We start from the raw sequence: 16,113 nt of genomic DNA on the forward strand, positions 1-16,113 counted from the left end.
AGAACAATAACCGGAGATGACTATTCCACATTAGTGACCACTCTGCGGGAAATAATTGAAGAGAAAAGACGCGGAAGGCTATCCAAAGGTGTTTTGTTTTTGCAGGACAACGCCCCTGCACACAAATCTCCTGTTCCCTACAAAAAATTCGTGATTTAGTAGAAGAATCACAAGAACACCTCCCTTATTCACCAGATTTGGCTCAATCCGATTATCATCTCTTTCCTCAACTGAAAAAAACTTTAAAAGGTCGTAAATTTTCTTCCAACGAGGAGGTAATAAAAGCTGTGAAGGTCTGGTTTGCAGAGCAAGAAGAAAATTTTTTTTTGAAAGATCTTGAGACGTTGCAGGTTCGATGTAATAAAAGTTTCCAATTGAGAGGAGAATATGTTGAATAATGAAATATTTTGACATTGAAATTTTGTTTGGTTCTTCAGTAGAATCGATGATCATCACAAATACTACATAATACAGGTTTTTGTGACTACCGCAGTTACCTCCAACTCCCAATAATAATATAATACCATAACCCTCTTAACACCCCCTCCAGATCGTTAATAACTGAGTAGTGAGTTTTCACGATGGCAGAAACCGATTGTGCGGACAAATTGTTATTACTCAGCTTCCACTGAATAAACGGAATAAGCGACAGACTGCCGCGCTTTATGAACTATAAAAATTTAATATGTCGATCTCTGGCATCCGTATTTCCAACGGATAATAGTCGGACCCATAAAATCCGTTCGGAATCTGGGATAATGACCAAACAAGACGATGATAAATCCGCCGGAGAATACCTCAGATGTCATCATTTCGAGCCGCTTCAAAGGCGATAAAAAACAAAGAGATCATGGGACAATAGAAGAGAAGAATTATTGATCGCAAATATAATTTTCGAACCTCCAAAATGAGCTTTGGAACTGGAAAAGTGTGCGCTAGACATAAGTCATGAATAAACCCTTAGATGATACATCAGGGTTTCCCGTTTTCCTGGTGGCTCTAATTAAAAAATAATTAAAATTCTAACGCTTACACCCATTAATTTTTTTTACGTTTCGTATTCTTCCACTATCAAGGATATTAAATGAGACAAGGATGAGCGAAGGAACTCGAAATAAAGTCAGCGTCTTGAAGTTACCCTCCACAACCATCATTTTTAATAATCGCCCATCCTGTTGCAGCTGCTTCTCGTAATAAGAATTCAGTTCTTGTTACAAATGAATCGCCTCAAAACAGGAGCATATCGTGTGCCACAACTTCTGAATGAATGAGGCAATTATTCATTATAAAAGCCAGATGAATTTAATATTTGTATGATATACAGTAAGCTTCATTCCCATCGCAAATAAAATTCGAGCAAAAAGTTTTCTCCATTTATGAAATGCCAGTTACAGGACAGGATATGGACATTTTTCCACGTCGTCTGTACGGCATAATTGATGCTGTTTCCTGTCCAGAGAGAACAACCCAAATCTCGAAAAGACAAATAATTTATTACGGAGGACAGAAAGGAAATCAGGCACAAGGATGCTTCCATATTCTGAGATGTTTTGTCTTGTAGAAGATTGTGAGTGACTAAGAATCCAATGAGAAAATAATCACAACTTTCGCCTCTTCAGTAGTATTTTGACACGTTTTAATCTGTTTTAAAATTCTTATAATTTCTAATAGATGAAGAGCAGCTTTCAACCGGTACATATTCTACTGAAATTCATCGTTGAGCATTGAATCAATTCACGTTATTTACGAAACCACTTTCATTAGAAAAACCAGAAGACGATAAAGAATAAAGACTGGAAAGCCGTGAACCTTCACTCGAAGATTAATAAAAGGAAACCATATTTTAGTAATCCAAAAGTAATTCTAAACCAACTGGGTCCGCAGTTACTCCAATTTATGTCCCAGCATTCGATCCAATTTATGGTTCAGACCTAGCAACCGGGCTTTCTCAACTTTAAAATAGACTGCTATAAATTGCAGGGCACTTACATCTTCTGAATGAAATCCCGTAATGTACGAGAGAGGAGGTGACATTAGGCTGAGAAAACAGGGGTATTTTATTTCTATTTCTATTGGTGACGATAAAGGAGGGCTTCGATGGAATGGTCCCGTTTTATATGTGCTGCGAATAAAGGTCTTTGTTATGTGGTAGATTCAGAAGATTGCCATTCATATTCAAGACCAAGAGGAGTGGTGTTCGTAAATTATAAAAGTTTTATCTGGGCTTATATGAACAATCTTTTCTACTCTCCATATCTCGATGAAAAACTCATCTGAGCTGCTGATTCTTGATTTGCTTCAGGTTGGTGTTCTTAAGAAGCGACTCCCATGAAAATCAATTTCGGCTTGTACCGAACTCTTAATGATTCTCCTTAAACTACACTTCAATATCGATATCAACATCGTTAATTTTCCCTCTGGATCAATTATACCCGATAAGAGCTCCGCATACCTTCTCTGTTCATCCTCCTCTGCAGAAAATTACGCTATAACTCTCCGGAACGAAGGTGCCTCCTCAAATTCCAATATGAACAAAGGATCTCGTTTCTGCGTTCGGAAAATTGGTTAATTATCGGCTCGGATAGGAGCCCTTGGAAGGGGCCTGCATCAGTTTCAGTTATAGGCCACTTAGTGGCCCTGTGAGGAGCTCGTTACGAATTTATGTAGGCGATTTACCCTACACTTAATTATTTTCTGGACTACTGCTTCTCTACGTCACGCCGGTGGGTAAAAATGCCCGAGAAGACGTTTCGCCATCCGAGTAATTCTACAAGGATAAGTTACAGGAGGTTGGGTTGATTCCAGGGAGAAATTGACCGGAGAATTACCTCCTAAATTTCGAAAAATGTGTGTAGCAGATCACTGTCCTATTGACTACAATCACAGAAGTATATCACTCACTCCAACAATTAGGATTCCTGCTACACAATAATAGCCCAATATCTGAAGTAGGCTCCTAATTTCTCCAAGTGCTGAGCGATCGAAGATTCGTTAACAAATGAAAAAAGGGGAATTATAAGGGACCAATTACAACGGAGGAAATTGCAGGACGGAAAATTGTCGATTTCCCCAACGGAGTGATACAAATTTGATGAGTGCTCCTCCTTTGGCACCTGAGCACCGTTTTTACAAGATTCGCTAATGGATGCATCAATCGACGACAGCCCTGCCCTATCTGCGCGATTATTGAAGTAGGATTTTCACTGGGATGATAAACGACACTTTGACGTCCTTTCCGATGATGCTCTTGAATTATGGTTAAAAGGAAAATGCCGAGGCTATTGCTGTAAGACAAGGGGTTCTCAATTATTATTGCTTCTGATAGCTAATTCGGATGCTTTTCGAACAGAAACTTCATACTAAGCGAGATAGACAACAGAAAACCCAGTATCAATGCATTTATTACAAGGTTTTTGCACATATGGGTCTTAGGATTAGGTCCACCAAAATTTGAGGAAAAGCAAACTGTATGAAGAGAGAGATAAATTAATATGGTTCGGGTCTTCTCCATGTCTTAGGCACTCAGAAACAAGTCGAGCATACCCTTCATAAAACGGTCCATTTACTCTTGAGGTAGGCAACTTATGTCGAAGTGCCCTCAGAGTCTGTGTAGGACAAGATAAACGGAGTAATCTTCTTCCCATAATGTCCCAGACATCTTCTATGGACGAACGAGCTAAGAGGGGAAGGCAACAAATCGACTAGATCATTTTCAAAATAATCCAGAGGTCTTTCTATAGGAAATTCCAGATCCAGTGTTTCACTACTCCTTCTCTACTCATCCTGCAAGGCAATCATGCATGCCCAAACAAAACCTGCCTTCATCACTAAAGATATTCCATTCCAGCTCTCTGCACCAAGTCAGTCAATCACAACGAATCATTTTTTATCCTGATTAATCTAAGTAAGTACCTGTTTTTAAAAAGGTTAAGAGGTAAGCATATTCACGAAGATATGCTTAATACTCCTGCTGATCAGTGTCCTCGTATGGAACCGTGAAAAATTGGTTTGCAAGCTTCAAAAGAGGTAAATTTTCCATTGAAGATGATGACCGATCGCTGAAGACCGTTTCTGTGTCAGTCCCCGAAAATATCGATGCAGTTTATGACATGATTGTATCAGACCATCGTAAGGGGCTAAAACGAATATCTGAAGCACTGAATATTTCATACGAACGCGTTCATCTCATAGTTCACATCAATTTAGACATGAAAGAAATTGCTGCAAAATGTATCCCCAAATATTTGAATGTTGACCAAAAGCATGCAAGGATAAAAGCATCACTTTCGATCTGTGCTCGATTTGAAAACGATGTAGACTTCTTAAACCGAATTGTTATTATGGATGAGACTTGGGTTCACTTCTACGATCCAGAAACAATGCAACAATCGATGGAATGGCGACACTCTGGTTCTCCAAGACCTGAGAAGTTTCGTGTCCAAAAATCTGCTGGAAAAGTTCTTGCTTCAGTTTTTTGGGATTGCCATGGAGTAATCATGATTGATTTTTTGGATAAGGGTAGAACAAGAACCGGAAGTTACTATTCGACATTACTGACCACTCTACTGGAAAAAATTAAAGAGAAAAGACGCGGAAAGCTATCCACAGGAGTTTTGTTTTTGCAGGACAACGCCCCTGGGCACAAATCTCATGTTGCCATGCAAAAATTCGCGATTTAGAGTTTGAATTACTAGAACACCCTCCTTATTCGCCAGGTTTGGATCCATCCGACTATCATCCCTTTCCTCAACTGAAAAAAAGTTTAAAAGGTCGTAAATTGTCTTCCAACGAGGAGGTGATAAAAGCTGTAGAGGTCTGGTTTGCAGAGCAAGAAAAATCATTTTTTGAAAGGTCTAGAGACGTTGCAGGTTCGCTGTGATAAATGTATCCAATTACGAGGAGAATATGTTGAGCAATGAAATATTTTGACATTGGTATTTTGTTTGGTTCTTTAATGGGCCAAGAATTTTTCAATATATCCTCGTATATCCTAATATTTTTCATAGTGGATCAAAACTGCCTAACCCAATTCGAAACTGATGAACATATTCCCAATATAACGACGGGAAATGTAACAATTTCACATATTATGTAATTATCGACATATGGGAAGTCGCAACATCAAAGAGAGGATTAATATCTCTATCCCAGATGGATTATCTCCGTCACTACAAATTGAACGACCAATTGCTACCCGAGCTTTTGATAATCCAGGTGTTAATTAAGTGCTCAGCACGGTTCGTGGTCTCGCCCGGCGTGATGTATCAGTGATCAAATTTATCAACGAAACGATACGGAATTGGAAGGGAAATTTAGATTGGTTGTTGAGCTTCTTTATGATACGTGTTACGCATTAAGGTTAGGAAATGAAATATAGGAATTTCGTTTGAACACTGTTGATAGTGAATGTGTAAGATCAAATGTGAACATATTCTTTGGACCCAAACAAATTTTCTTCCATTTTTCAAATTTAATTTGAAGTTTATTAGCCTCCCCACACATTGGCGGACAAGAATTCATTTTCATCCCCCTTTTCATTGGAAGCAATGGAAGCGGATCGATTCACGTAGTTTCCAACTCTTCCATTGTTCCATGACTAATCGCCATCATTTCCTCTTATCGTACACGAACGTTTTCCGTGAACGTATTCAGTGCAGGACGTCAGAAGTACAAAGTCCGAATGGCGGTAATAAGCTTTCCTTTCACGGGAAAAACTGCTGAAAATTCCCCCTATGGTTTCCTTTATTACCCCAACAGTTATCTGCAGTGGCTATCCAGAGCGTCCAACATCAGATTTAGTTTTGTCAGCGATTTCCTCCGCAAATATTAGTCTTTGTAATTATCAGACTGGACAGGGTCAACCCGAAGATAAGGTTGGACACGTTGCTGGTCGGATGTTCCATGTTGAATGAGGGACAATACCTTTAAAGTTCTATCGATTGCTTAATCCTTGAATCTAGAACTGGAAGTGATGGAGTTTTCCTGTTTCTGTTTATATGGATCATAATTTTTGGCAGATATGAGAATCCATCGAAAAATTTAATGTCAAAATATTTTATTTTTCAACATTTTCTCCTCTTAATTGGATACATTTATTACAGCGAGCCTGCAACGTCTCAAGACCTTTCAAAAAAAATGTTTCTTCTTGCTCTGCAAACCAGACCTCCACAGCTTTTGTTACCTCCTCGTTGGAAGAAAATTTACGACCTTTTAAACTTTTTTTCTGGTGAATAAGGGGAGTGTTCTAGTAATTCTAATACTAAATCACGAATTTTTTGCATGGCAACAGAAGATTTGTGCGCAGGGGCGTTGTCCTGCAAAAACAAAACACCTTTGGATAGCCTTCCGCATCTTTTCTCTTTAATTTTTTCCCGTAGAGTGGTCAGTTATGTGGAATAGTAATCTCCGGTTATTGTTCTACCCTTATCCAAAAAATCAATCAAGATTACTCCATGGCAATCCCAAAAAACTGAAGCAAGAACTTTTCCAGCAGATTTTTGGTCTTGGAGAACCAGAGTGTCGCCATTCCATCACTTTGTTTGCTTTGTTTCTGTATCGTAGAAATGTACCCATAGTAACAATTCGGTTAAAGAAGTCTACATCGTTTTCAAATCGAGCACAGATCGAACGCGATGCTTCTACTCTTGCAAGCTTTTGGTCAACATTCAAATATTTGGGGATCCATTTTGCAGCAATTTTTCTCATGTCCAAATTGACGTGAACTATAGGATGAACGCTATCTTATGAAATATTCAGTGCTTCAGATATCCGTTTTAGCCCAATTCGACGATCTGATAAAATTTTGTCATGAACTGCATCGATATTTTCGGGGACTGACACAGAAACTGGCCTTTCCGATCAGTCATCATCTTCAATGGAAAATTTACCTCCATGTCTTCGTAAATCTGCTTACCTCTTAACCCTTTTAAATACAGGTACTTGATGATGGTTCGATACTACAATTTTTCGATTTTCACAATTTCGTTGGACATATTCGTTCTTTAAATTTATTGCGTAACTGGTGTGAAAATTTTTGAAGAAAACTATAGTACGATTCCAGTTTTAGCAGGGTTATTTAGTAGGTAGGTTTGGGTCACTAATTCCAGGTCTCAAGAGAAAGAAAATTTCCCTTTCCGACAGTTTTATCTGAAGAATCACTTCCTTCCAATAAAACTTCAATGAGGTAAATCCATCAAATCTTGACAGCTCCTCCTCGAAATTTCACACTTCATTACGGGGTCAAATCGAATCCAATTGCGTCGAAAAAAGTTACCACCAATCCTCGAACTTTGACAAATTCAAGATCGAGGAGTTCTTCTGATAGCCATCCCTCATAATTTGTCAGCGATGAATTGGACTCTGGCGGAATCCCAATCCATCCCACCTCAGCTACGAAGGACCCCTTCCTAACCCTTAGGAATTGACGTTTCGTTTCTCCCGAGAAAAAAAAGGTCATGAAAACTTTAATGAAAGTAGCAAGGTACCTCTTTCTACTTTGTAAGACGTAATTTCATGGAGCATTTTAGTGTGTGACGCTCCAAAGGGGTTCGAAACAAGATTAGGTTTTGTTTCCGATGATGAATGTCCTTTCAAGTGTGAAACACACCCCGCTCCAAGTAGGCACTGACGCAGATTTATTACGAATGTGTGCTCATGGAATTATCTCGCCGTTTTGTGTAGCATTTTCATATTATTGCAGCACGTGAGAGATTCTCTCGACGTTCCGAAGGGTATCCGTTCTCGTTACGGCTTTATTATCTTTTTTTTATGGGCGCCAGTGTTATTATCTAGCGCCGGTGGGATAATCTACGTGCGGACGAATGAGGGATGGAGTATTCCAGCGATCATTGTAACTCCTGTTTGCTTTTTCAATGAAACAATGGACTGGTTTCACGTCAACTGTCACGAAGTGACATGTGTCGAGTAGGAAACGTCTGCGTTCGTACTCGACATATCTAGGACGTATTTCTGATCGTTTTTCATCAGTTACCCTCCTGTACTTCAATATATGTTGTACAGTTGAGGAGTCTTTGATGACAAGAATCGAGGAAAGTGGTATTCTCCATGAAAATTTCACTCTCCCATGGAATCGGGCTATAAAAACAAATTTCCTGGTGACATGAAAGACTGGCCCGTAGCGATTCACTCTATCTTCATCACCTAGCATAAAAGCGAGAACACTCAGCGCCGTTGATACATGGCGATCATACTACACCCCCTCTCGAGTCAGCAAGCTTTTTCAGCCGATTCCTTGGAGACTGGCAGAAGTTTCACCGGGGAGATCTACGACCCCTGTGAGATCTTCGCTATGGAAACGACTACAATGCCTTCTTCACCTTAATTTACTGCTCCGGAATGTCCAAAACAGAGGCGCAGGCCAACTCTTGAAACTAAGTTGTACGCTATCTAATGAATATTTGAACGTTTCGTAAAATAAAAACATTTCTCATGGTTTCTCGTATAATACGTCGTTTTCGAGTAATTTGATATTCAAAAATCAAAAAGTATCTGTGAAATGAGAAAAATTGGGTACTTTGACCGTAGTTCCTTTGTGGGAGCTCCCACCAAAGTAGCGTAGCACTGACCACCGACACATACATGACTAAGGCTATGCATAATTTTCAGATTTGAACTGAGAACAACATATTTCACGCAACTGACATTTCACTCAGATGTGCGATATCTGAAAATTATGCATCGCCTTTGTCATGTGTGTGCCATGTCAGTGGTCAGTGCTACGCTACTTTGGTGGGCGCTCCCACAAAGGAACTAAGGTCAAAGAACCCAATTTTTCTAATATATTTATATGAAATAAACAGAAGGGAATATTATGTCTGCCCACAACTGGAAGCAATCTTATCACCTACTCCAAACCGATTCTGGTTCTATCTCGTCAGTGATCAATCTCGTCGACTGAGGAACATGGCCGCTCTGCAAATCTCCATGGTCCCGGGTCCAGAACATCCGGCAACATCTGGCCTGACGGACCCAGAGTCGAATTTATTTGAACTTCAATTATTACAAACGTGGAGGATAATGGGAGAGGCTGGGATACGTGCCGGTCAGAAAAACGGATTGATGATTTGAAAGGAATTGTCTCTTTGCACTGCCGAGGTTATTTGATTAGTCGGCGCGGAACATACGTGTGCCAGTGTATGTGTGTGTGATGAACCCCTTTTGTGTAATTAATCTTTTTGCATCCCTTTTTGCCCCGCCTTGGAGAAGATTTGTCGCTGATGAGGAAACGTATGATGCGATGGGAATTACAGAGATGCGAGAATAATTCGAATTCTGTTCTGTGAGAATGCTTCTCGGATATTTATTAGAGGTATTTCCACAAATGGTTTTACAAATAGGGAGAAGTTTCCTGCAATGGTTTCATTACGAATGTGGCTCGTAATCTTTAACGTACCAGTTGGAATTTGTGTGTGGGGTTTCACACACAGTATTTCCTGTTGGAATACTAGGCTCTTGTTATCCTTTTATAGTTTTTCCGAAAAGTAAGTTCATTCGAAATGGATGAAATTACTAGAGGAGTTGCTTTTTCAGAATATGTCTCACGTTTAGATCTACGATAATTTTAGTGGAAGTGAAATTTCTCGAAAGTTGTCCTTCGAAAAATCCCAAAAAAGTTGGGTTCAGTTAAAACTTCCTCAAGACCGAATGGTTATGCCGAAACGGATGAAATTCTCAGATTTATTACTAGAAGAGTTGCTTTTTCAGAATATGTCTCACGTTTAGATCTACGATAATTTTAGTGGAAGTGAAATTTCTCGAAAGTTGACCTTCGAAAAATCCCAAAAAAGTTGGGTTCAGTTAAAACTTCCTCAAGACCGAATGGTTATGCCGAAATGGATGAAATTCTCAGGTTTATTACTAGAAGAGTTGCTTCTTCAGAATATGTCTCACGTTTAGATCTACGATAATTTTCCTGGAAGTGAAATTTCTTGAAAGTTGACCTTCGAAAAATCCCCAAAAAGTTGGGTTCAGTTAAAACTTCCTCAAGACCGAATGGTTGTGCCGAAATGGATGAAATTCTCAGATTTATTACTAGAAAAATTGCTCTTTCAGAATATGTATCACGTTTAGATCTACGATAATTTTCCTGGAAGATTAATCGACTCGAAAGATGACCTTCGAAAAATTCCCAAAAAGTTGGGTCCACTCCAGCTCTCAATCTTTTCACTTACTTAGCATTGTTCTGAAGTTTTTCCAAAGATCAAAGACAGAATATAGAAGGTATTCAATAAGTTTTTCCATGCATTGCATGTTTCCCTGAAATGCTGCTGCAAGCTATATTACGAAAAGCCATCTATTCTAGGATAACGTCAATACCACGTGGCAATCAGCGACTAGAAACGACTTGTCATTACGGCGCGTATCTACTTCAGCCAAAATCCCTATCCCGTCTTCAGAAACTAGTTAACGAGAACATGGAAACCTCCGTAACCGTAAAAAAGAATCGACGGAACCGTTTCCCATACGCGGAACAAAATTGCGGAACCGGAATTGCTTTCGATTTCGAACACGTGACGTTTCTCAGCCGCCCGGATTGACGTCTCGAAATTTCGCTGACGTATGCGGAACTTTTCGCCTCTATGACTCCGCTCCTGTCGAGACAGCCATCGATCATGTCGCTTATGAGTTTTCCTCCTTGTTTTCAGACGACGGCGTTTCACGGAAAAAGTTTAATGTTCTCGCGAAATATGATTTTCGAACATTTCAATCGGATTTGTGCCACCGGAGGCGCATCTGGTACTTTCTCTCACGCTCGGCGTCAATCGATTCGGATCTCCATCTAGAGCATAGATTATCGGGAGATAGAGGCGACCAGCGCTTCATCGTTGATGGAAAATGAACTGGTACCCACTCAAATCGTCGACGCTTGTGTTCGCGAGCGAGTGGAACGCTTACCGACAAGCGTCTCGATGTTTGATTGACTTTACGGAGCCTTGTTACGATTCTGCTTGGAGAAATTGAAGTATCTGTGGCAGCTCGAAGACTCTGACTATTTAAAAACGATATGGTACTGTCGTTGTTATTGTGATTTCGATTTTCAAACAAACAAACCGCAATTTCACCCAAAATATCAATATAATATGAAACCTGTCACAAATTCAAAGTGTTTTCTTCGGCAAAATCAAATCATGGGCCAAATTAATAACAAATTTGCATTTCACATTGGATTGTTCTGTTTTTGAGCATGCGAAATAATTGAATTCGGTCGGCGACCATCCGGTAGACGAATTGATGGCGCAGAAAAATATTTATTTGTACGGAATAAAAATATCCCATTCGGCGCAAATTGAAATATCAATCGACATAATGGAATGCTTGAATTAATTAGTAATTTCCGATATTTGATCGAATCATTTTCGTTTTGCATTATTGTTGGTGCCGGGAATGATTACATTGCACTGTCAGGTGGAATTATGAATGCTGAAACAATCCAATCGGTGTGTACGTTGGCATGAATCTGAAAAATGGGTGAATTCATACGTTCGATTTTGGCGTATTACGATTTTTGATAATTGAGTTCGTAGATGATTGTTGTACGAATCCGAACTGAAAATCTCATTGAGGCTCAAATTTTTCACTTAATAATATAGATTTTTCTTGCAGATAAGCAGACAAGATGGCGGCATTTGTGGCCAAGCAAATGGTTGGAAACAAACTCAATGCAGTTAAAGGTAGGTTGTTTTCAATATTAAGAATAGGCAGGATCTGAGTGGAAAATTTGTTCGTTTTAAATGAAGTGTTTTCCCTTGAGTTTCATCTATTTTTAAAACTTGCGCGAAGAGAAAAAAAGTCTTCTACCGAGAGACGAAATTGGCAAAAAGTTTCAAGATATTTTCATAGAGGGAACATAAATTCAGAACAGAGTATTCAAACAGCGGAAGACTCCAATATCTATTATGAATTCATGTGAAGTCATGATGAAATAATCTAATAATATATTTTTTCTGTTTCTGTTGGCTAATCTGGCAATCTCTCAGTTCCATCAAATCTGCATGTACATTTTAATTCAACGAATAGTTAATTGGAAATGAAATCTACTGAAATAGAAAAAAATGTCCATTCTCATCAGCGTCTTTCCTTCAGATTCTGGACTCGATCAAAAAATCAATACCTACTACACTTTTTTGAGGAAAATTTATTGATAATGATTCTCTCAGTACACAAAGAATTTGGAAAATGTCTCTACTACCTCCTGATGACCGCCTGATACTAGCACTAGCGAAAAATCATGACGAATTCATCAATTTTTTTCGCAATTTCTAAGTCTACGAAGACCCTACACAAAAATCACCACCCGCGCGTTTTGGACGCCGAGCGTCGAATGCCGCGCCGTTCAACGATCCCTCTTTTTATAGACGTACGCCGACGTCGGGACGTTGCGCAGATGCGTCGTTATATGGGGTGCATTATTAAAGCGGTATATTGAAGAAGTCCCAATATAGGGGAAGTTTGTATTCGGATCATATAACCACTCGAGCGCCATATGAAAATTTTTACATTTGATTCCTTGTGGAATCTGGAACGATTCGGAAGAAAGAAGCCACCATATGAATTATTGAAAGGATGTGTTGAGTATTATCTATAGTATATTATGGTGGGAATGTATTAAAGCGTGACTTTAACGCACGAAGCTTAGCTTGAATAATATACGAAGTCAATTCAGCCAACCATGGGCAAATTGCAGTGACTTTATGAAACACAGTGGCGACAATTGGAAATTTAGCAAGAATATGGCGGCTTAGAAGCACAGATTTCAATGCTATGATCTCTAATTCGTAATGCGGATCGTCTCACGTCACGTCACTTACCAAATCCGCCATATTCTTGCTAACACGATGAAAATCGAGACCACAATTGTCGCCACTGTCTCGTTAGAGTAACTGTAGGGCAAATGGATACATGCCGCTATCTACATTCTGAGAAGAAAGTGAACTGAGTTGGTTCAGGTTTCCTGTCAGATGTCGCTATGGTCTATTCCTTCACTTTACCGGCCACTGACATCACTGACATCGAATAAGACCGAAGCCATGGTCGGCATCTACCAAAAGCACCAAAACGACTAATTTGCCGAATGGTTCTAAGATTCACCGAAGATTTTTTCCTGTAAGGGGTTGATGATGATCGCGTCGTTCAAATTCGATTAAAATACTGAGCGGCAATCGTCGTTAAAGTGCGCATAAAAACCTACACAGTCCGGTCGATGCAATAAAAAGGGGTGAACGCACGTCCATTAGAGCGAGAACGATAAGCGATAAATTATCGCGCGATACAGTATCGCGGCAAATAAATCCCATATGGCACCTATATGCGGAACGTTGCTGAGAACGATGCAATTTCTGTTGATTGGTGACTACGGATTTATGGCATGCGGAGTTATAAGCCCGATGCAATATCGGGAATTGGTTGGAATTCGGACTATCATCAATCTGGCGGCCCGGGAAATGTACGCTGATGGTGAGATGAGGAACGGTCCAAGACCAGACCAGGAAAATCATCTCAGGAGTAGGTATGCTTTCTATTTTCAGTTGTCACTTAGTTAAATTCTCAGAGATGTTGATTTGAGGTGCTTCGGTATTATTCGGACATTTCTGCAAACTTTGCTACAACTACATGTTTCATGGACGGGCAAAATAGGTGATAGATTGTAGATTAAGAAGGGTTTCATTGCACTGCAACCTCAAGGTCTATTGGGAAACCATCAGAGACATAACGTTCATTAATTCATTGTTGTACCCCGTTACCGAGCGAGAAAAAATCTACAAAAAGACTCAAAAACAAAACTAAAGGTGCGATCAAACTTATTATTTCTTAGGGCTACTTGCGACTGTGTGCCCTCCTGTGACTGGAGAGACCCAACCGTGACCTACAGATCCTTCCACACTCCGGCATGAGTAGTCACCAACCAGATCTGGCCCCCGCTGTATTCTTCTCGAGTCTCCATTATAACTGCAAACCAAAGACCTCCATTGTGATCTGTCTAGCGCTAGTTGTTCCCAGTTCTTATTCGCATTAACTGATTTTAGAGATTGATGAGTGTATCCTTAAACCGCTTATACTGGCCTCCTGGTTTCCGGGCTCCCTCTGCCAATTCGCCATACAGAGCTATTTTGGGGAGTCTTGTGTCTTGCATCCTCAGAATGTGGCAGCTCCATCTGAGTCGGGCCCTCGTTACTTGGGTCTCAATTGTTGTACAACTCGCGCGTTGCAAGACTTCTGCATTTGAAACTTTGTGGCACCATCTGATGTGCATTTTTTGTATTAGATGACGTTGTTGCGTTTGTTCAAGCTATGCAATATGTTGCCTGTAGGGCATCCAGCTTTCGCTTCCGTAAAGAAGCGTTGGGAGGACCACTGCATTGTGAACAGCTGTCTTAGTCTTCAGATTGAGGTCGTGATTTTGAAACACTCCATCCTTCAGCTTCCAGAATGTCAGTGATGCCGAATTGATACGGTTGTGTATTTCCGTTTCCAGGTTAGGTTAGAGTGATCCAGGGTTTCCTCATTCTCCTTATATAATCTGCACTTATCGTTTTCTGTTGATACATTTCTCTATATCAGAAAATGGTTCTGCACTAATGGAAGGAGTTGTGGGAACTCAGTGCTCTAATCGCATTGGTTCTAGACCTTCCATTTGATGGTATTCTAAAAACGAGGTCATCTTAAGAACCAAGTTGTCGAATCTGAAAACTCAAGTATGTGTTGAAGCTCCACAATTCGTTATGCACTTTCTGTTTAATATTTTTTTGACGCTTGATAACTTGAAGGGCAGTTGTGGTCACAGCCGTCTATAGACATGTGGTTCATCGCTGAACTGGCTGAAAAAATTCAGTATTTTTCGGAGCCATCTCTGGCGCAACCACATGGTGGAAAGCCACTGCTGCTGGAAAGAAACTAGAATTTTTCACTCTTCAACTTGGGAATACTGCAAAGGCCCAAATACAACATGGACTGGAATAATGCTCCCATGTTTGGGGTGCTGCAGCACCAACTCCACTCGCACTGCTTGACTCGGTCCAGAAGATCCAGAAGTATCACGTTTGAAAGACACACAGACGGTTGCTCCACCTATCGTCGGGTAGGCGGAGTGACGTTTGTAGATCCCTGTCAAATATATTTGAACGTCATTACCGCAGTTCATACATATTAACAACTATTATTTCGGCAAATTTAAAGACGTATTCCCGTCGACTAACTAATCAACTCTTTCCATCCCCGCACCGAATGAAAAGTGATTTCTGTCGGCAAACGTGGCGTCGCCAGCGCGGGGAGGAATAAAAGGCACTCTACTAAATTATCGAAACGACCGTAGCGACACATCCCTGCCGTTTACGAGCGCGAGAAATTTTTCAATTTCAAATCGGATGGTAGTTACGCGACACGTTTCTCGTATCGTCTCGAATTACCGAATCAATGTATCTCTTTTACGGTCGTTCCGTATACACTCCCCCAAATTGTATTTGCCTTTCTTATTCGGTGGAATCGTAGAAACGGATCCTGGGTGGCTGTCGAGGATCGGCCGGAACCGATGCGGCTATTTGTTTTCATTCATTTCGCCGGGCATTTTGTCAACATCAACGTAGGATACGCTCCGGGACGTATTTGATTATTTTTCCGGAAGCGATCCTGGGTATGGGGCCGGGGATGAGCGTCTTCTTGTTTTACAGTCAATAAAACAACGGCTGGTAATGATCGGGACGCATCGAAGGGTGAAATTGGAGAAAGATCGTTCGGTAGGGGCGTTTATTGAGGATCTAGTTGAAATTTTGATCGGCTAGGTGAATATCAGGAATTATGGGCGGCTTTATGTGGAACTTTTAGGAATGTTTTCAATTTGTATTGTATTCAGCGTCGCTTTTGTTGGATACTAGTTTTGCTATTACTCAATATCGCTGGCTCATTGTGACTGTGTGCCCTCCTGTGACTGAAGAGACCTAACCGTGACCTACAGCTCCTTCCACACTCTGGGCAAGGATAGTCACCAACCAGATCTGGCCACTGCTGTATTCTTCTCGAGTCTCCATTATAACTGTGCACCATAGACCTCAACTGTGACCTGTCTAACGCTAGTTGTTCCCAGTTATGATTGGCATTAAC

At 40.4% G+C, this 16,113-nt stretch overlaps 1 protein-coding gene across 3 annotated transcripts in view; it reads left to right on the forward strand.

The window, feature by feature from the left end:
- Nucleotides 1-16,113, forward strand: part of LOC123313323 (complexin) — a 157,880-nt gene that overhangs the window by 49,205 nt on the left and 92,562 nt on the right. For all 3 annotated transcript variants that reach the window (XM_044898160.1, XM_044898163.1, XM_044898161.1), the window contains one exon: nt 11,623-11,690. In XM_044898160.1, the coding sequence (XP_044754095.1) occupies nt 11,636-11,690 (55 nt within the window). In that variant the 5' untranslated portion in view covers nt 11,623-11,635. The remainder of the gene's footprint in view (nt 1-11,622; nt 11,691-16,113) is intronic.

The sequence above is a fragment of the Coccinella septempunctata genome, chromosome 5 (assembly GCF_907165205.1).
Source record: "Coccinella septempunctata chromosome 5, icCocSept1.1, whole genome shotgun sequence".
NCBI lineage: Eukaryota > Metazoa > Arthropoda > Insecta > Coleoptera > Coccinellidae > Coccinella > Coccinella septempunctata.